The sequence below is a fragment of the Rhinolophus sinicus genome, linkage group LG07, assembly GCF_036562045.2.
Source record: "Rhinolophus sinicus isolate RSC01 linkage group LG07, ASM3656204v1, whole genome shotgun sequence".
Lineage (NCBI taxonomy): Eukaryota > Metazoa > Chordata > Mammalia > Chiroptera > Rhinolophidae > Rhinolophus > Rhinolophus sinicus.
In genome coordinates, this window is record NC_133757.1 from 83,493,732 (window position 1) to 83,513,450 (window position 19,719).

Here is a 19,719-nt window from a genome sequence, read left to right on the forward strand (position 1 = left end):
TGTTGGCCCTGGCTGTGTGGCCTTGTACAGACTGCTGTCCCTCTCTGGACCTAGGCCTCATCTCAAGCTCCTCAGCTTATAAGCAACACAGATGAGACTGGGAGGGTGGGAGGCTGGCTCAGGCAGAAATCCAGGGTTCCTTGGTGCCAGACTTTGCTGTTCGGTGGGCATCTCAAGTGTGAATCATCTCAGATATGACTCAGGCAGGGTAGCTGGCCTGATGGGGGAGGTCAGCCCAGGATCTACAGAAAGCTGCTGCCCTGTCTGTTCTGCCCTCTGCCCACCCTTGGCCCATTTCACACCTGACAAAGCAAGGCAGACACAGATGGGTTGGGGGGATCATTTATTTTTGAGGTCACAGTCAATTCACTGTCCCCACCAGGAGGGGAGGCAGATACCTTGGGTAAGGGTTCAGGGCAGAGTGGGCAGTAAGCCACCAGGCTGGGGGCTTGGGGAGGGTGTACTCCTTTAGTCCATCTTTGGGGGACGCTGGAGTCTGGGAACATGGCTGTCACGTCACACCTGGTCCAAGAGAAGGGCAGGGGGCCTCTCATGGTTCCTGCCCCCACGGGAAGGGTAAGGAAACCCAGACGGGCAGGTCTTGGTCCACAGATTGTGAAGTGGGTGGGCAGCACCGCTGGGGGCTGGTTCCATGCCTTGAGGTTCTGGAGCCAGAGAAAGACCCAATGAGAAAGAGATAAGGGACACAGGTGAGGAGAGCAACGGTGCTGACCTAGGTCTGTTTTCCTCAGACCCCACTGCACCCCCAAACCGGGCAGGCAGAGACCCACCTCCCTACCCACCTCTGTGCCAAGTAGGACTAGAGTTCATCGTGGTCGCCATCCGCAGGTGGTTCAGGAGGTGGCTCCGGGCAGGCGGCTGGCGTCATCAGCTCCATGAGGTACTCACAGCGACTGGGCTCCATGGTGCTGGTCACCACCGTCTCCTTCCCGCACAGCAAGCGCACCTGGGAAGGGTGGGAGAGCAGGTGGGGGCTCAGGTGGGCTCAGCCAGGCCTAGGCCCCAACCCGGCCCCCACAACCCCCACCATTCACTCACAGTGGTGGAGCGGTTGGGGCCCTGCCAGCAGCCCGTGCCCTGCTCATACTTCATGGCACTGAACTTGTCATGCTCAGGGCCGGCCCATGAGCCCCAGGTGCTGCGGGAGAGTGGGATGCTGAGGGTGGGCCAGTTGGGGGGGTTTGGGGGGGTCGGGGGTGGAACAGAGGGGGGCCCAGCCTGAGACCACTCACCCGAGGTTGGTGGGGGAGCCGCCGAGCTTGGGTTTCTGTGAGACAAGCTTGAAGGGACAGAGCCTATAGATGTACCTGTCATGGGATAGGGCTGGTGGGCAGGGGGGACGCAGGACCCCAGCCACCCTGACGGTCCTACACATGGCGGGGGCATACACAGGCCCCTCAAACTCCACTGACCGCCCCTAAAGCCACCCCTTTACTCTCCCTGTGACCTTGCTCAGGCTCAGACCCTCCAAGCCCACCCGCCCACCTGCCCTTGGCGGGTAACGCACTCATTGGTAGTGAGCTCATAGCACTGGCTGTACAGGTAGGCGAACTCCCCATTGGGGCCAAAATCAAAGGAAATCTCCTGCTCCAGGTTCCTGGAAAGGAAGGCAAGTGGTGAAGGGGCAGCCGGAGCAGCCAAGTCACCACAGACTGACAGGACAATGCTGGAAATCCCTGTGATTGTGGTGGAGGGAAGCGTGGGGGCTGGGCTCTGGCTCCTCGCCACCTGGGGACCTCAGGAACCACTGCTACCTCTTTGCTCGGTGGCAGCGGTTGCCTCGGCGACTCCCCATTACCACCTCCTCTGGGGAGCTAGGCAGCAGGCGGCTGGGGCAGGTGGAGACGCTGCCCTGCTGTGGCCAGACCCGCACCCTATACCTGATGGACTCCTCCATGTCCCTCAAGGACCGCTCGGCCTCCTCAAATTTGTTGCGGGCCTCCTGGGCGGCTGCAGGGGGCAGAGGAGAAGTCAGAGGTGCCCCAACCCTCACCCAGGGAAAGGGGGAAGGAGGTTCCCGGACACATCTGCTTCCCCACCCCCAGGCCTGCTCTGGGCGACACTGGGCACAGGAAGGCTCTGTGGCCTTGCCAGCCACAGGGCAGACCCCACTCACTGCCCAGGCTCTCGGCTCCCAGGGCCCCTCTGGCTCTCCACCTGAGAGGGTGGCACCAACAAGGGGCAGACTGTGAGGAGGCAGGAGGGCCCGTGGGGCCGATGGGGGTGGTGCCAGCCTCCCCCAGCCCCAGCCCCCAGTCTTGCTTGAGGACCATGTGGGGCCTGGATCGTGGGCTCCTGCAGGTACAGGCAATGGGGGGGGGGCAGGGTCCCCTCCCTCCCAGACCCAGTGAGCCCTCACCGTCAATGAAGGCCTGTGTCTGCTCGTCGTAGGGTGGCATTTTGTCCTCCTCGGTGGCACTGGCTGGCTTGGGGGGCATGAGTGGGGGTGGGGCCTCCTAAGGAAGGGGCAATTAGCGAATGACCCAGCCCCCGGCCCCCCACACCCCTTTGTCCCCCAGACACACACCTTGGGCTGCTCCCCCTGCACCTGGGAACCCTCCTCCTCCTCCTCCTCTTCCTCCTCCTCAGGCTCCTCTTCTTCGTCCTCCTCTTCCTCCTCCTCCGTGGGCGGTGAGGGAACCAGGCGCTGCTCCTCTGTGAGCTCCGTCAGGTCAGGAGCAGAAGGCACCGGCCAATCAGTGGGCAGCACCTGACGGGCGTGTGGGGCGCTCAGTGCTGTGGCCTTGGGGTCCACTCCCTACCCCATGGCATGGGGGTCCATGCTTACACCATTGCCCCATGGGCAGCGTCAGTGTCCCTGCCCCTCCCAGGAAGCCTGGAGGGAGGGAGGGAGAGAGGGACTGACAGCTGGGGGTGAGGGGCTGAGGCGGCCCAGCTGGCCAGGATGGCCCAGCGCCAGAACTGGAGGCAGTTCCTTTGTGAGGCACTGGCAGGGAGGGACCACATCACCTCCCCTCCCCCACTGACCTCAGACTGGTACTTGTCCCTGATGGCAGCCCAGACACGGTCATGGAAGGCGGTGGCGTCCATCTGCACGTCTCCCCCAAGCAGGGTCTATGCGCATTTGTTGGGATAGCGTCAGGATCGGGGCCACCGGGTCCCTCTCCTGTGCCCCAAGCATTTGCAAGGTGGGCCTCAGGCTGTGGTGCCAGGCACGAGCCCTGGGTACAAGGCCACAATGGGGCCAGACTGGGTGAGGTGCAGCAGCCAGAAGGGGGCAGCACAGGCCACAGAAAGAGGAGCCCCCCAAGGGGGTGGGGGAGGGGGGCTACTGGAGAGACTAGAGAGAATGGGACAGAGAGAGGGAAGAGCACAACCACCAGAGATCACCAGGCCCTCAGAAGGAGAGGCCATGAGGGACAGGAAGGGACCCAGCAGGGGACAGCAATGGACAGAGAGCCAAAGGCCTGTATGTGAGGAGTGCGAACTGGGCGCACACACTGGTGGGAGCCTGCAGGGGCCTGTGGGAGGGAAACCTGGCTCTGTGCCGACCAGACACCCTGTGGCACCCACGTGACCCCACCAGGTCCCAAAGGGCAGGAAGAACTAGTGCCGGGTAGTTGCCTTCTTGGCTCACCCAGGCAATGCCAGGCCACATCAGCCAGGCCGTGCACCCCAGCAGCCCTGGTCCAGGGCCAGCAGGGCACTTTCCACGGGGACAGCCTGCAGGCCCTGAAGTCACCTGGGGCAATCCTCTCCAGGAGCCCCAGGCCAAGGGCAGGGTGAGGTACCTGGGCTTCCCCTTCTGACAGCACCCCATCCCCGTCAGTGTCCAGCTCCGGGTGGGTCTGAAGCTCGGCCACCGAGACCCTGCAGGGACACAGGCAGAGACCGAGATGGCTGAGCAGCCGGAAGTTGGGAGGAGAGCTCTAGGGTTGGGGCCCCCTCCAGCCCCCACCCTTGAGAAGGACAGGTCCCAGCCACCCAGTCCCCTGCCTCCTACCCCATCCTTACGTCTCCACCACACCAAAGCTCACAGGAGGGACAGAGACAGGGGTGGGATTAGGAGACATGTGGATCCTGTGTCCCCCAAGACCCCTCTCTTCCTGACTCACCAGCAGCATCCATTTCCTTCCACCCTCAACACCGAATACGTCCAAACTGCCCTCTGACTGGTGCCCTCCACTCAGCAGAGCCCAAGTACCCATGATGGCCCGGGCACCACATCCTGTCCCTCCACCCATCACCACTGCCAACCAGGGAATGGTATGTCCTGCCCATTCTGCCCTCTTGGTTCCTCTGAAGCCCCCTGCTCCTTGCCGGGGTGCCTGCCCAACCTCCTTGTTCTCAACAGCCACCCTCCACAGAGCCATTTGCCTGGGGTCAGCCAGCAAGTTAAGGGGCACAGCTAGGATCCCAAGGGGTCTGGTTTTGACCCGAGTAGGCTTGGGAACAGTAGTGGGACCCCTCATCACCTCGCTCAGCTCCTTGGGAGGGCAGTTTCCTTCATCTCCTCCCCCAACCCTGGCCTATTTTGGACCCATTTTACACATGAGTAAGTAGAGGCTCACAGAGAGGGCTTGGGACCAGTTCAGGACCCATTGTGAGGTGGGGGGCTGGCTGGTTTCTAAAGGCAGGTGCTGGGAAGAGGGGAATCCCAGGGGAGGGCAGGCAAACTCACACCCCGTCCATGTCGTCGTCCAGCTCCTGGAAGGCACTGGTCGCCAGCTCCTGCTCCTGCTGGGCCTTGGAGGCGGCCTGCTGCTCTGTGGAGGCGCCAGCTTTGTCACCCTCTGCACCGCCCGCTGGCTCCTGCCACCCTGAAACCTGCCCTCCTCCATCACCGGCTGTGTGCCTGGCCATTCGCTGGGCACTAGGGCCCTGAGTCAGGCCACTGTGTGGGACAGACTGGGGGCAGGAGCCGGGCGATGACAAGGGCTGGCGAGGGCAGGAATGAGAAGTGCCAGAGTGGGGAGGGTCTGAAGGGAGAGCTGACAGGGGTCTGCAGGTGGGTCAGATTTGAGGGGTGACTGAGGACACTCCTGGGACTTTGGTTTGAACAAGTGAGGGGCCAGCAGAGACCATGTGAGAAGCAGATAGGGCGACCATGCCTTGGGTTGCCATGTCCAGGAGGCCCCCACGAGAAGGGGCCCAGCTCCCCACCTGGCTCGCTCTCCCACGAATGGAGATGGGGGGGGGGAGGTACAGCCAGGCAAGGGGGGTAACCTGGTTCGGGGTCCCTGTGAGACATTTAGGGGCAGGTACAGCTGCATTTGTGGGTGGGGAACCAGAGCGGAGAAGAGAGATCAGGGTCCTAGCCCAGAAGAAGCACCGGGGTCTTGGGCCCACTGAGGAGGAGGGTGTGGGCCACCAGAAAAGGGCAGAAGAACCATCCTCACAGAGCAGTGGCTTCCATGAAGCGAGTGGAGAAAAGTTCACAGACTTAACAAACAGGAAATCCAGGCCTCAGGAACCAGGACAAGGAGTAAAATAAGCAGGTTCAGCCAGGATGAAGAGGCAATAAGGCTTCACAGCCTTGGAGGGGAAGGCTGAGCTTGGAGATAGCTGTTTGGGCAGCAGAGGTCTGAGCGTATTTCTAGGCAGAGGAAAGGTGCCAGCCAGAGAAGACCACCCAGCAAAGGGGAGAAACTGAAGGTCCAGGGTCTCTAAGAAGCAGAAGATGGTGGAAACCAGGATGTGGGGGCAGAAACAGCCTCCACTGATGAAAGAAGGACAAGGGGAACCCTTGCAGGTCCTTCTGTCCAATGAGCCCGTGGGATTGTGGACAGGGAGCCTCTTGGCAGCCAGCTCCTCCCCGGTTTTCTGGCTTCCTGTTCCTCCTCTGCTCTGAATCCTCTATGGCTCCCACCTTACTTGGCGTAAAAATCCAAGTCTCCGCATGGTCCCTAAGGCTCTGCCCATCAGCACCTGCCCTTGTCTCCCCCAACTCTCCTCGCTCACTCCTTCCCGCCACACGGCTGCCTTGCTGTTCCTTACAAATCAGATATGATGCTGCCTCAGGGCCTTTGCATCTGCTCCCTCTGCAGGCAGAGGATTTCTCCATCTTGTTCAATGCTGTATTGCTGGCCCCTGGGGTGTGCCTGGCACATACCTCGCAGGCACTCAACAAATGCTTGTTGGATGAACTATTGAATTCTTGATTATGAGAAATCAAGGCAGAGAGAGAGGGAAGGAAGGGAAGGAAGAATGCAGCAGATGCCCCGAGAGACAAAGGAGATCAATAGCATGGCCTCCGAGGGAGGCTTGCCTGGTTCCTGGTTATCAGCCATATGAGCAGCTGGGACCACACCTCCAAATCCTTCCAGCAATGCTTTGTCCTTTAACTAGTCTGGAGTAAAAGGCTTCTTTCTTCCCCACCTCCCCCTTCTATCCTGCTTCCACGGTATGTTCCCCAATGGAGCAGACTGAGAATGAGGACCAAGGCTTCCAATTTCCCATAATGGTGGCACGACCTGCCAACAGCAAGAAAATGCTGGACACAGCATAAAAAATCATCTTAAAACTAACCAAGGCAGTAGGGATTGCCAGGGCAAAGAGGCCCTTGGGAAGGTAAGACGCAGAAGCGGGTTTTGCCCTAAAGGACCTTGCCAATCCTGGCAAATTTAGATGTTTGTTTTGATAAAAACTAGTGGTGCCAGGAGATGGAAATCAAACTCCAAGGTGGGAGCATAACAGCAGACACCCCCCACTCCAAGTAACTACACTGTGACCCCACGGGGCTCTCCCCTCAGGGAGAGAGAAGCTGGACAGGAAATTACCCAGCCTACACTCAGATCTCAGCTCACACTGCCTGAGAGGTTGGAGGAACCTCCAACCCGATTTGGATTTGGGGATCCCTAACTGGTAGAAAGAAAAGCCCCTCCTCTCTAGACAAGGACCTCTCATGCTAGGCTACAAATTATTCCTACGACTGACTGTCAGATATGATCAACACACAGTCCAAGGTAACTAGGCACGGGGAACTGAGGCAGCAGGATTAAGCCAGCAGAGAAAACAAATACGTGATGGGCAAGTCTTCTGGGCCCAGGCTCTTCCTGGCCAGTAGCCAAGGCAAGTGAGTCATGGCCACCCAGTGACATACCTTCCCACAGCTTCTGGTGCTGGTCTTTGGCCTCCTTCTCTAGCTTCTCAGCCTCCTCCTTCACAATCCGCAGCATCTCCACCTGGTCCTCCAAAGACTTCTTTCCGGCCTGCAGCTCAGCGAGCTTTTGCTGGGTGGGCAGAAGGCAAGGGGCCAGCTCTCCTCCTGTTCTGCCTTCTTCCTCATGAACTGCCACTTCCCTGCCTCTACTCCACATGGCAACCGCAGAATCTTTCCAAAACATACATCTCCCTGAGTCCCCGCCTTGCTGCGGTTCTCCGCAGCCCACTGGAGAGAAACCCAAACACCTCAATGTAGTCCCAAGGCCCCATGTGACCGGCCCCTGCTGCCTCTCCAGCCCCATCTGCCCCATTGCTATTTTAAACTCTAGACCCAACTGCCCTGACAACATTCAGACCTCCCAAAGCTCTCTGCCTCCAGTCCTTCACACATGCTTTCCTTCTGTCTGGAACACTCTGCTTGGCTATCTCTGAATTACCCCACAAATTTCAGCTTAGAGGCCTCCTCCTGCAGGAGGTCTTCCCTGCTTCCTTCCCCCAAGACAATTGGCGGGGGAGGGGGGGGACAGGGGGACCAGGCAAGTCTCTTCTATGCACCACAGCCCCAAATTTCCCTTTCCCAGCAGCCCTGGGCATCACTTTCTGTCTGTCCTTCCCACTACATAGTGTACCCTTGAGGCAGTTCCTGGTCTGCTTCTAGCCTCATGCCCAGTGCACAGCACATCTTGGGCCTCTGCGGATATTTCAAGAAGGAACAAGTTTGCTGGGCAGGTTCCAACTTATGGATGGGGTCCCAAGCTATAGGGTCTTAGCCTAAACCCCCACAGGATCATTTTCCTCCCGAGACCTTGGCTGACACATCAACTTGGCCTACTGCCAGGATCCTCCCCAAAAGGGGAAAGGTCACTTAGAAACAATCTCACCACATGGCTCTACCACTATTCCCTGAACTTGGGAAGGATCTCACTGCCCCTAACTCAGGAGGGGCCTCACTGCCCAATGAATTTGACATGGGGATGGGAGAAGACCTAGAACCTTCCCTGGGCAGAGAAACAGAGCTGGAACACTTGCTCAGTAGATCGAGCAGGAGTCCAGGAGCGGTGCTGAGGACTCTGACCCATGAAATGGCCATGGGGGTGGCAGGCAGCGGAGGGAGACACACACTTGGGGACATACCCTCTCTGGCCCACAAAGCATCCACCCTACTGAACAAACCCAGTTGCTGCTGACTGACAGGGTCTTGAATCCTCCTCTAGAACTGAGAAGCTACAGTCATTGGCCCCATCTTGGAGACGACAGAACCAAGACCCGGGATGCAGAGGCGTCACTCCTGTTCTAGGAGGCAGCAGAGCTCCTCCCAGCCCATTTCAGTCTGCCACCCAAGGCCCCAGTACACACCTGTGCTCACCACTGTCCACTTGCTAACAGCTTAACAAATGACTAAATGCCCAGTGGACAAATGAGTAAACCAAGGCGCAAGCAGACAGTAAGAGCCTCCAGGAGCAAGTGTCTGGAGCAGGTGTCAACCCAACCCAGCCTCGCCAGCTCATGCCTCCAGCCCTCCTCAGGGCCCAAATTGTCCTGGGTCAGCCCCAGGGGGTCCCTCACCTGCTTCTCCTCCCGGGCCTTCTTCCAGTCCTCAATAAGGATCTTTTTCAGGCGGAATCCCTCACGGGTAACCTCTGCCATCTGCTGCAATGTCTCTCTCTCCTTACGGCCCTTCTCTCTGGGGTGGGGGCACACACAGGCAGCACCAGGGGGCACTTAGGACCCATCAGATCTGCCTCTTCCAAAAGGGCTCAACCCCACCTTCTGCCCCCATGTTGGGAAAGATAAGAGAGCAAGCCCTTCTCCTCCCACCTCCCTGCATCCCTGTCCTTGGGAAGAGGGAGTGGGCAAGGTTCACCCATCCTCAGGGTCAAGGGAGGGACTAGGTAGTGCTGGCATGTGGGGCCAGAAATTGGCTCCCAAGAGAGAAAGGAGAGAAAAGTCCAGAAGTCACAGTCTCCCAATCTGGCCAGTAAGCATGTTGTGTGTGGTTCACCCTTTACTTAAATAAAAGATCTTCACTCAGAAGAGTTTACATAAATATCAGGACTTTTGGTTTCGTTGAAAAACGATGTCACCTGCCATCAACTAACTGGAGTCAAGGGCAGCTGTCCCTTTAGGTGTCTCATTCCCCACCACGCCCCACTGCCTTATATTCAGCCTGCTTCTGCCATTTAGATTACCTGCCTGTGGGAATTTCAGTTTTCAGGTCCTGCTGCAGAGCATAACAATGAAAAGCGTGGAGTCTTAAGTTAGACTGACCTGGGCTCTGCTGTCTCCTAGCTACGTGACCCTGAGGAAGTCATTCTCCTTTCTAAACTTGAGCTTCTTCACCTGTTGAACAGGCAAATGACTGCACTTGCTTCTGGGCCAGAGGGAAAACTGGAGATGGAACATTCACTAGGCACCTGGCACAGAGTGAGTGCTCAATACTCAAAAGCAGAAAAGAGAGGGGGCCTCATTCACTGGGCAGGGTAAGGCAAGGTCCTGGAGGGGTGGGTGGCACCCACGTACTTGCAGCTGTTCTCACAGACGATCCCACTATTGTACTCATCCGTCCCGTCGCAGCAGTCTGAGGGCAGAGGTGTGGGTGCCATCAGACCTGGCAGTGCCTCCTCCCTCCACCCCTGCCTTTTTCCCTAACCCCAGGGGGATCTCATTTACCACAAACTCCATCGTTGACCCATCTGGATGAGATGTACAGGGGCTTGTAGCCTATGTTGGTGCAGTGGAAGCTGCTGTTGGGACAGGCGGCCGTGCCTGTGGGGAAGAAGGGAGAGTTTTCAGAGTGTGTTCAGAGCCTCACACCTCACATCCACTCAGACAGACCCCCTCCCCACCAACCCCAACACACATGCACACAGAGAGCCAAACAAACATAAAAACAACCATTTCCGAGTAAAGGAAGGAGACAGCTGCACACTCAGGCCCTGAAACAAAACTCTCCAGTGCTCCCTCCTGCCTCTCCTCACCAACACCCTCAGAAGAGGGCCACCAACTCCTACCTCCCTTGCCTGCTCCTCTGTCCCGTGTCTGCGCCTTGGCCTTCTCTCCCATGTCTGGATGCTTGCACATGGCTGGCCTCTCCATTTGCTGCACCCTTCAGGATGCAGCCAAGACCTCACCTCCCCGCGCTGGGTCGGGACTTTTCTGGGCTCCCACAGCTCCTGTGGCTCCCCTCACCAAACCACTGACCACTCGCTTCTGTGCCAGCTTTCCCTACTCAACAGGGAGCGGGACTGGCTCTATCTTGGTCACCACACAGGGCCAAGCATTCACCAGGTGCTCCATAGATGTATGATAAACGAATGAATGAAGACAAAACTCACCAGGCTCATCTGAGCCATCCTTGCAGTCACAGTAGTCATCGTTGACCTGATCGAAAGGGATGGTGGCTGAGCTGTCCAGGCAAGTGAATGGCTTGGACTCATCATAGAAGTGAAGGTCTGGGGAGGGGCGAAAGGACTCAGCCCAGGGCAGGAAGAGGCCCTCTGAACCTAACGGGCACCTCTGCCTCCACCCACCAGCTGAGCACGGCCACCTTCCCTACCCAGAGAAGGGGAAACTGAGGCAAAGGGCTATACAATTCCTAGTCCAAAGCCAAAATCGGCCCGTCCCACGCCCTACTCCCATCATCCAGCGGCGGACTTACTAGTGAGGGAGACGCCTCGGGGCCGCTTGACCTCCACGGCCCAGCACACCGGGAGCAGCAGCAGCAACAGTAACATCTTGCCGGAGATTTGAAGGCGGGGAAAGTGATCTGTGGGAGGAAGCAGGCTGCGGGGAGATGCGCTGTGCTCCAACGCTGCAAGAAAGGGGAGGCCGGTCAGTGGCAGAGGGTTACTACCAGCTAAAAGAAAGCACCTCTTCCTCCTGCCAACTGGATTCCTCCATCGCTTCCGGGCAATGGGGGCTCATGGGGAAAGATATGGGAGGGAGTCTCCCCAATCCTGCCCAGCGGAGGGGAGTCTAATTTTGCTCATTTCAATGGTAGGGATCTCAAAACCTCCGCTCTCCACGTGGGTGGTGGGGGAGTGAACGATCCAATTCCCCCCAATAGGCCGAAGGGGTCAACAGCCTCCCCCTCTCCCGACGCATACCGTCAGGCCACCCAGCAACAGGAAATTGGGATGCCCTCCCGCCTGCTAATTCAACACCTACAAGAGACCGGGGCAAAGATCAACATCCACCGCGCCCCCTAGCCCAGCAGCCAACTGTTCCTCCTGCAGAAGAAAGCGGAAAAGTGCGGGTACGTCACTTCCGGCACCACAACGCGCTCCCAGAATGGTAGCTCAGCAACGCCATGTTGAGAGTGACAAATAAGGATGCTGGAACCTAGACAGCCATCTTGGATAGGACTGTGAAGCCTTAGAAGGGATAGTTCTGAAGATTCGCGCTTAATGGCGGCACAAGGCGCCTCCATCTTGGGAGTGGCGGATTCTGCAGTCGCCAAAGAAAGTTCCTGAAAAATGCCTGCGAACCCCGGGCGGGGTTACGAGGGAAGAGGAAGTGGGATGAGCACGTGACGCATATGTACCCTACCCCACCATTCTGCTCCGCGACTCCGCCCTGTCTCTTGTTGGGACCGCCCCTCCATGCAGCATCAGCCAATGAGAACAGTGGTGCACAACGCGGGGGGTTTCCATGGAGCGCTGGAAGGAGGAGGGGAGGAGGTTACCTAGCAACCGGGAGATGCTGCGAGGCCCCGCCAAGCGGTCGGAAAGTGCATTTCCATTGCCGGAGGAACCCGAGCTGACAGATCCCGGAGCGGAGCAATTTCTAGAAGCCCCTCTAAACCTCAGGGGTCTTTGGCACAAACCCAATCATGACGTCTCCTCTGTGCTGGGCGGCCTCTACCAACGCCCTACCTACTCAGGACCAGATTGCGACCTCTTCCAAGACCAAGGGTAATCAGGCTCAGGCTAAGCGCGACCACCCTAGAGGCAAGGGCGCGGCACATGCCTGGCCCCCGCGCCATTCCAAGCAGGGGTTCGTCTATGCCAGTCGGCGGAAGTCTGCTGTGCACACGCAGGTGGCTGAGTTACAAAGGAAGATACATCTCTTAGGTAAGATGGCTCCAAAGGGCCCAGAAGGGTCAGGAGTCAACAGTGTCCACCCAGCCCCCTGACTAGGCATAGTGTGACAAGGATGTTCACCAGTATTCATCCAGGTGGTCAGTTTCTGGAAGCAAAAATTCATACTTGTTCATGGTTTTCCTCATCTCATAAAACTTTTCCTGGGCTCAGAGTCAACTGGACTTTATTTCATACTTTTGTGTAATCTAAACTCTTCTGTCATGCATGGTGTGGTGAAGAACATAGGTTTTAGAACCAGATTTTCTGGGTTCTAATCCTGGCTCTGTATATACTAATTGTTTGACTTTGGGGGACTAAGAGTAATCTAATTGCTCTGTTTCTCCATCTGTAAAATGGGGATAACAGTACAATTCCATAGGTAGTAGAAATGTGTTAAGTGCTTAGATCAGTGCCTGGCACATAGTAACACATTATAAAGTGCAAAGCAGTGGTTCTCAATGGAAGAGGGCCGATTTGCTCCCCAGGGGACATTTGGCAATGTCTGGAGACATTTTTGGTTGTCATATTATTGGGGGAGAGTGCTACTGGCATCATAGAGGGTGGAGGCCAGGGATGCTGCTCAACATCGGACAATGCACAGGACTGCTCACCACAGCAAATAATTGTCCATCCCAAATGTCAGTCATGCCAAGGCTAGGAAATACTGGTGTAAACCATTATTGTTATTGTCTTATTATTAGGAGGCAATCTTGCATAGTGGTTGAAGGTATGGGCTCAGGAGTTAGACTGCTGTGACCTTGAACAATCTAATAAGCCTGAGCCTCAGTCTTCTCATCTATAAAAGGGATACGATGTGGATATGAATGTGCACCTATTGGCATATGGTATTTGATACCTGGAAAACTCTTGGTCCAGCACCAAATACATAATAAATGCTCAACACAAAGTATTATTATAATATTAAGTTGATGATTACACAAAGGTCCTTCCCCTGGGAAGTCCTCCCCAATCCCCATGATGCTCTGCTTATGCCTGCCCACCTCATATGACTCCAGAGGGTGACCGGAAAGCCTTTTATGAAAATACCCAGTGGAACATCAAGAAGAATCAGGAAACCATCAACCAGCTACGCGAGGAGACCAGGGTGCTGCAACTACAGCTGACAGACCTACTCCAGGTGAGGGTGCAGAAGTGGGTGAAGAGGTTCCAGAGGGTATGGCCAGCATTCCCAGGTGCTGACACCACCTGGATAAGTGGTGATTGGACTCCTCTGCTTGCAGGGAGATGAGAAAGTGGTCCAGGCAGTGATTCAGGAATGGAAGTCAGAGAAGCCATACCTGAAGAACAGGACAGGCCAGGTTTGCCCATCCCCACTCCACTGACCATCTCCCTTCATTTGCAGCCTGGATCCCCTCCCCACTGGACTCCCTACCTCCCATCTCTCCCTCTCTAATCCTTTCTCCCCACCCGCTGCCACTCATTATTCACTCAATTAATCTTTATCACACACTGACCATGTGCTTGGTATGGTATTAGGTGTTGGTGATTGTGCAGTGAAAAAACAGACCAAGTCCCCACTCCCCAAAATCTTATATTTTAGTGGAGAAAACATACATAAAAACCTAAGAACAAGAAATATGGAAACAAAGTAATTTCTAGTAGTGACAAGAGAAACAAAATAAAAAAGAGTAACTGACTAGAGATGGATGGGGTCCACACTTCCACTTTAGATTGGGGTGTGGAAGTCAGCAAAGACCCCTTTTTCTAAGAAGTGATATTTGTGCTGAGAATGGGCCAGGCAGGAAATGATCTGGGGAAAAGTGCTCCAGGCAAAGGGAACAGCAAATACAGTGTCCCTGGGGTAGGAACAAATGTAATGTTGGAGGCGCAGGAGGTGGCCAGTGTGGCTGGATGGAAGTGAGTGACAGGGGTTCAGTAAGAGGTGAGGACAGGGAAGTCATCAGGAGCTGAACCTTGCAGCAGGCCTGCTGGCCATGATGAAGGGTGCATTTTATATGCTAAGAATCAGGGAAGTGGAAAAGGGACTGTGAGTAAGCAAGAGTGGAAGGCAGGAGGAGGTCATCCCGGTGAAAAATGGTGTTGGCTGCACTAAGATGAAAGTGCTAGAAATAGGAAGAAAGAGAGCTCTGGGAAACCTTTGAAATAGAACAGAGAATTGCAAACAAGTTGGATGTAGGTGGGAGAGAAAAAGAGAAAGTGAGAAATGACATCCAGGTTTTGGACTTGAGTACCTAGAAGGATGGGGCTGCCATGAGCTGAGATAGGGAAGATTCGAGAAGGGCAGGTTTGGGGAAAGAGCAAGTGCTCGATTTTGGGCATGATGGTTTTTGAGGTACCTCTGGAGACATCTGGAAGGCAGTGTATATATGGATATATGAGCCTGCAGTTCAGGAGGCCAAATTTGGGTGTCTTCAGTGTATAGGTGACCTTGAAAACCCTGAGACTGGATAGGATCACGATGGGGGTGGGTGTGGACACTGGAGAGAAGGACCTGGGGCTGCAAATTAAAAGGCGAAAGAGACAAGGGGCAGCCAGGGAGGTGGGTGGAAACCGGGGAATGGGCTTCTGGAAGCCACCAAAGAAAAAAATCTGCAGGAGGATCAGCCAGGTCAGACGCTGCTAAGAGACAAGGGAGATGAGAGCCAAAATATAGGGGAAGGAAGGCAGGAAGGACTGGGGGATTCAGGCCCCTGCTCTTGCTCCCCTTCCTCCAGCAGGCCCTAGAGCACCTGGACCACCAGCTGAGGGAGAAGGTGAATCAGCTCAATGCTCTGCGGCACCAGGTGGGGTTGCAGCAGAAGTGCCTGGAGGAGCTCCAGCTGCAGCACAACCTGCGTGAGCTGGAGATGGCTGAGGCACAAGATGGCAACACGGAGGTGGCTAAGGTGGGGCCAGTGAGGTGCGGAGGGGTGGGAGTTGGGCGGGGGCCGAGGGGGCACTTGATCCTGGAGGAGGAGGAATTGAGCAGGGAGGGGACTCAGCACAGCCTTGCTTCGCTCTAGACCTTGCGGAACCTGGAGAACCGTCTGGAGAAGGCCCGGATGAAGGCGGAGGAGGCGGAACACATCACCAATGTATACCTGGAGCTCAAAGCCTATCTACAGGTAGGGACCAGGAAGGCTGGGGAGAGGGAGGCAAGTGGGAGGGCCAGCCTGGCCATTCACAGGCCTGCCCCACTCCTCATAACCCTAGGAGGAGAGCCTTCGCTTCGAAAACCATCTGGATTCCATGGAGGCTGAGGTGGTGAAGACAAAACACGAGCTTGAGGAACTGCATGTGGTGAACCAGGAGGCACTCACCGCCCAGGACATTGCCAAGGTGCCAGCCCGCTGGTCCCTGGGGGTCCTGCCCAGGTGCCATGGTCTCCTGGCCCCAGAATCTGAAACCCCAACTGTCCCCGAGCCTTCCCATCTATCTCCCAGGACCCTGTGACCTGGCCCAGCTGTCCGAATTTGGGCTCTTAGCTCTGGGACTGAGCCACAGTAGATGCCAGCTGGTCCTTCTCGCCCTCCAGAACCAGCTGCAGTATCTGGAGGAGACCGTGTTCCAAGAGCGCAAGAAGCGTGAGCGCTACATAATGGAGTGCAAGAAGCGGGCAGAGGAAAGGAAACTGCAGAACGAACGCATGGAGCGCAAGGTGGCACACCCCGGGCGCCAGGACCAAGGCCCTGTCCCACACTCCTGACCCGTGCCCAGGTGCCCTTACCTGGCCCCTGGCCTTGGCCCTGGCCCCACAGACTGGGCCCCACCCCCTCCCTGACCCCTATCCTGATACCCTTTCCCAGCCAACACCCTAAGCCCTTATCCACAAGCTGATCCTGGCCCTGACCTCAACCTGGAGCAGACCCAGCGTGAGCAAGTGCTGCTGCAGTCCGATGATACGATCCAGGATAGCCTCTGCACCAAGGAGGAAGAGCTGCTGCGGCGCTGGAGCATGTACCAGATGGAGGTGCTCTTTGGCAAGGTCAAGGATGCCACCGGCGTGGCCGAATCGCACGTGAGTGCTGCCCACAGTGCCCTGGATCAATTCCTCAGCACACAAACCTGCTCTCTTAAAAGACACCCTCTTCCTCCTCCAGCTACCGCCCCATTTCTCTCTTGCTTCTCACAGCAAAACCCAGCGAGCTGTCTACATTCGCCATCATTCCCTCTCCTTGGGTTCACCCTCACACCAGTGGCACTGACTTCTTTGGCATGTGGGCTCTGTGAGAACTGGGAGTTTTGCCTCTACTTTCCTGTGTCTCATTGCTTGTAACATTGTCTGGGGCACAGTAGACTGCCCAGTACCACCCTCAGACCCGAGAAAGCTGAACCCCTACCCTGGGACCCACGCTTTGCATCATCTTCCTCAAGATTTTCTGAGACCGTATGTCCGCTGCTGGCAAACACTGATCTCCCTGGACCCCAGTCTGGTTTCTCCCCTTTGGGCACTCTCCAACCTGCTACTCTTCACATGTGATGACCCCTGAGGAGTTCCAGGAATCAGACCTATAGGGCCATCTGGGGCACTGTGGCTGGTGGCCTTTCCAGAAATTGGCTGGGTGAACGGATCATTACCACCACAGGCCATATTTCCTCACCAGATTGGGTGAGACTTGCAGCCAGAATGTTGCCAGCACCTTGATTTTGGAAAGCAGCTATGGTCATTGCTACCCTGCCCAGCACGCTAATTTTTGGCTGATTCAAATTCCTGATATAGAGAGGGAAGGGCTCTGCAAATCATTTTTATCCAAGGCTGCCTCCCTGAGTCCTAAACATCGCTGTGAAGAAGCCACCAGCTTAGGCCCCCTGTGCTGAGTGCCCTGGGGGGGGGGGCACCCGGGCCTGCCCAGGCCTTGGCTCTAACTGGGACTGGGTGGCCCCCAGGCGGTAGTACTGCGATTCCTGGCGCAGGGCGACACCTTCACGCAGTTGGAGACGCTCAAGAGAGAGAACGAGCAGACGCTGCTGAGACTGAAGCAAGAGAAGCAGCAGTTGCAGCGGGAGTTTGAAGACCTCAAGTACTCGGGGGAGGCCACTCTGATGAGGTGAGGCGAGGCCCCGTTGCCCGAGGAGGAGGGTGGGGACCGCAGGTCCACGGCGCTCCCATGGTTGCAACCTCCATGCTCCCTGCAGCGAACAGAAGCTGCTGGAAGAGTTGCAGGAGCGCCTCAAGGCGGAGGAGCAGCGGCGGACTGAGGCCCAGAGCCAGCTGGAGCGGGTCAAACGGGCAATGCAAACTCTGAAGGAGGGCCTTGAGCACCTGGCGGGCAAGCTGGACCAAGTCACAGTGGCTGGCCTCGCCCCCGAGGAAGTCCCGCCTGGAACTTCCCAGGATTTAAGAGACCATGCAGATCCTCAGGTGATTGCTGCCCTGCAGCTCACTGGAGGGAACCAACCCCATGCCCTGTCCTGGACGTCAGAGGCCCGTGTACAACGCAGTCATTACCCTCATGTACCCTGGGGAACCCCGTTACTCCTTAAGTGGCCCAAGACTTTAGAGATCCTGTCCTGCCTCAGGTCCCTTCCGCAGGGAAAAGTCCCACCTTGGCCCCTCACCCGAAAGCTCAGAAACCCCACTGCAATCCTGGAGCGGCCCGAGACAGAAGCCCCGCCCTGACCGCAGCAAAGTCCCATTTCTTCAGGTCATCCTCACAATGACCTCTCTCAAGTTATTACCCTTTCACCCCCAAAAAAGACCTCCTCCCACTCCATGTTCTGCGTCTTGACTTCCAAGACTCTGCCCTGATAGGCGTGGCCCTTGACTACGGAGGCCCCGCCCCACAGAGGATAGCACCACCCCTGTGGGTGGCCCCTCACCTTCAAAGACATGACCCGAGGGAGTAAAAGCCCCACCCCTATGTGGAACCTGCCCGAGGCCGCGCCCTCTCCCGGCTGACCAGCATGGGTTCCCCGCCGCAGGATGCCCGCCGCTCCGTGGAGAAGGAGCTGGATCCCAAGACAGGTGACTATCTGCTGAACCTGCTGGGCCTCGTGGAGGAAAAGCTGCTGAAGCTGCAGGCGCAACTCGAGAGCCACGATGTGCCTGAGATGCTGCGCCACATCGCAGACCGCGAGGTGCCCATCACCAGGGGGCGGGGAGGAGGGGGCGGGGCGGACACGAGGGAGCAAGCGGGGGCCTTAGGGACAACAGGTGAAGTTTCCTAAGCCAGGAGAGCGTCCAGAAGGTCCGGGGAGGCCAGAGGGGAGGGCTGGGGGAGCCAAGGTGAACCTCAAGAGGCCAAGGAGCAGAACCCCAGACACGGGCCTGGAGGGGGACAAGGAGACGGGGCTGGGCATCAGGGTGAGCGCTAAGAACAAATGGTGCGGCTGGGCCCAAGGAAAACTAAACCGGAGGAGAGGGCAGAGTATGGAATCGGTATATCTCGGAATAGGGTGGGGAGGAGGGGGAACAGTACTCTGCAGTCCCTGCCTCGCCCACACTCTTCTCTCCCGCTCTCCTCTTCCACAGTTCTACTCCAGCTTAGAGGGAAAGCTACCCATGTACAACACCCGCATCGCCCTGCCCCTTGCCAGTCCCAAGGACAAGTTCTTCGGTCAGTACGGGCAGGAAAAAGGGGCGGGGCTGCGGGGCCCAAGCAGAGCAGCCGGAGGTGGTCCCAGGCCAAGCTCAGGGCCACGGTGGAGGTGGGTGGTAAAGACTGGCCCGGGAAATATGACCCAGGGATGGGGGACTTGAAGCCCCTTATCACCCCCCACCCCTCTACCCCCGCAGACGAAGAGGAGACCGAAGACGAAGACAACGACGTGGTGACTCGCGCAGAGCTCAAGATCCGTTCCCAGAAATTAATCGAATCCCGCAGCAGGAGACGCAGACGCTCACGGAGATCCTAGACTTGTCCTCACGCCCACCTGGCGCCTCTGGGCCACTGCGGAGCTCCGGATCCCTCGGTGCCCAACCGCCAGCCCTCGGGACCCCTTTAAGGGCTGAACGCAGACAAGACAAGGGAGTGGAACGGCCCAGCGGAGCCCAGAGTGGAGAAGGGGGCTGGGCCTCTGGACGTTCCCACAGGAAATATCCCCAGGCGGCCTCGGAATCACGCAATAAAGGTCACCGACAAGCCCCCTGGGTATTCGCCTTTCCTTGACCCTGCACCGCCCCAAAGATGGCGACCCCTCAAACCCAGAGCCACAGGCTCAGACCCTCTGACCTGGGGATTGATGACTCCCATAGCCTGGGACACAGATTGTGCTCCCCCTGGCCCCCAGAGAAACGGGATATCCCCACACTTGGGGCGGACCAGCCCTCTCCACCTGAGAACAGAGGACTCCATCTGAGCACACAGACCGGCCCCTCACTTAGCTATACACACTAGCTCCTGCACACCTGAGGACACAAAAAAGCCCTCCCCTGGGAGAGAGTTGGCTTTTCTTCTGGACACAGATTGATACACACCTATAGGGAGGGCCGGTACCTCACCTGCATGTGCCTGGACTGGGCGCTGGGGTCCGGCTGGGGGCATCTGAGAGCCGCAGGTCTCCGCGGCCCTTCCCCGCCCCGCCCCTGCGC

The 19,719-nt window shown here is 57.2% G+C and overlaps 2 protein-coding genes across 8 annotated transcripts; one reads left to right on the forward strand and one right to left on the reverse strand.

Moving 5' to 3' along the window:
- Positions 1-326: 326 nt before the first annotated feature.
- PRKCSH (PRKCSH beta subunit of glucosidase II) lies at positions 327-19,687 on the reverse strand. 5 transcript variants are annotated; one of them, XM_019744941.2, is made up of 18 exons: positions 19,630-19,687; positions 10,805-10,957; positions 10,482-10,598; positions 9,817-9,912; positions 9,667-9,724; positions 8,713-8,830; positions 7,085-7,214; positions 4,664-4,748; positions 3,774-3,852; positions 3,010-3,096; positions 2,570-2,731; positions 2,381-2,477; positions 1,902-1,971; positions 1,529-1,618; positions 1,254-1,328; positions 1,060-1,159; positions 804-967; positions 327-665 (listed from the first exon to the last, which is right to left on the reverse strand). In XM_019744941.2, the coding sequence occupies exons 1-17, from the start codon at positions 19,670-19,672 to the stop codon at positions 821-823; spliced, it is 1,707 nt and encodes a 568-aa protein (XP_019600500.2). In that variant the 5' UTR covers positions 19,673-19,687; the 3' UTR covers positions 327-665; positions 804-820. The 5 variants fall into 5 exon arrangements, with proteins under 5 accessions (XP_019600500.2, XP_074194246.1, XP_074194248.1 ...); XM_074338145.1 differs by having other exon boundaries at positions 2,549-2,731; XM_074338147.1 differs by lacking the exon at positions 19,630-19,687 and adding an exon at positions 11,314-11,468.
- Positions 11,829-19,442, forward strand: ODAD3 (outer dynein arm docking complex subunit 3). Of its 3 annotated transcripts, none has more exons than XM_019744937.2 (13): positions 11,829-12,218; positions 13,244-13,365; positions 13,469-13,546; positions 14,924-15,094; positions 15,212-15,313; positions 15,402-15,527; positions 15,724-15,846; positions 16,054-16,206; positions 17,076-17,236; positions 17,325-17,550; positions 18,111-18,153; positions 18,661-18,745; positions 18,925-19,442. In XM_019744937.2, the coding sequence occupies exons 1-13, from the start codon at positions 11,978-11,980 to the stop codon at positions 19,295-19,297; spliced, it is 2,004 nt and encodes a 667-aa protein (XP_019600496.2). In that variant the 5' UTR covers positions 11,829-11,977; the 3' UTR covers positions 19,298-19,442. The 3 variants fall into 3 exon arrangements, with proteins under 3 accessions (XP_019600496.2, XP_074194245.1, XP_019600497.1); XM_019744938.2 differs by having other exon boundaries at positions 11,830-12,218; positions 18,111-18,266; positions 18,925-19,272; XM_074338144.1 differs by lacking the exon at positions 13,469-13,546.
- Positions 19,688-19,719: the final 32 nt, after the last annotated feature.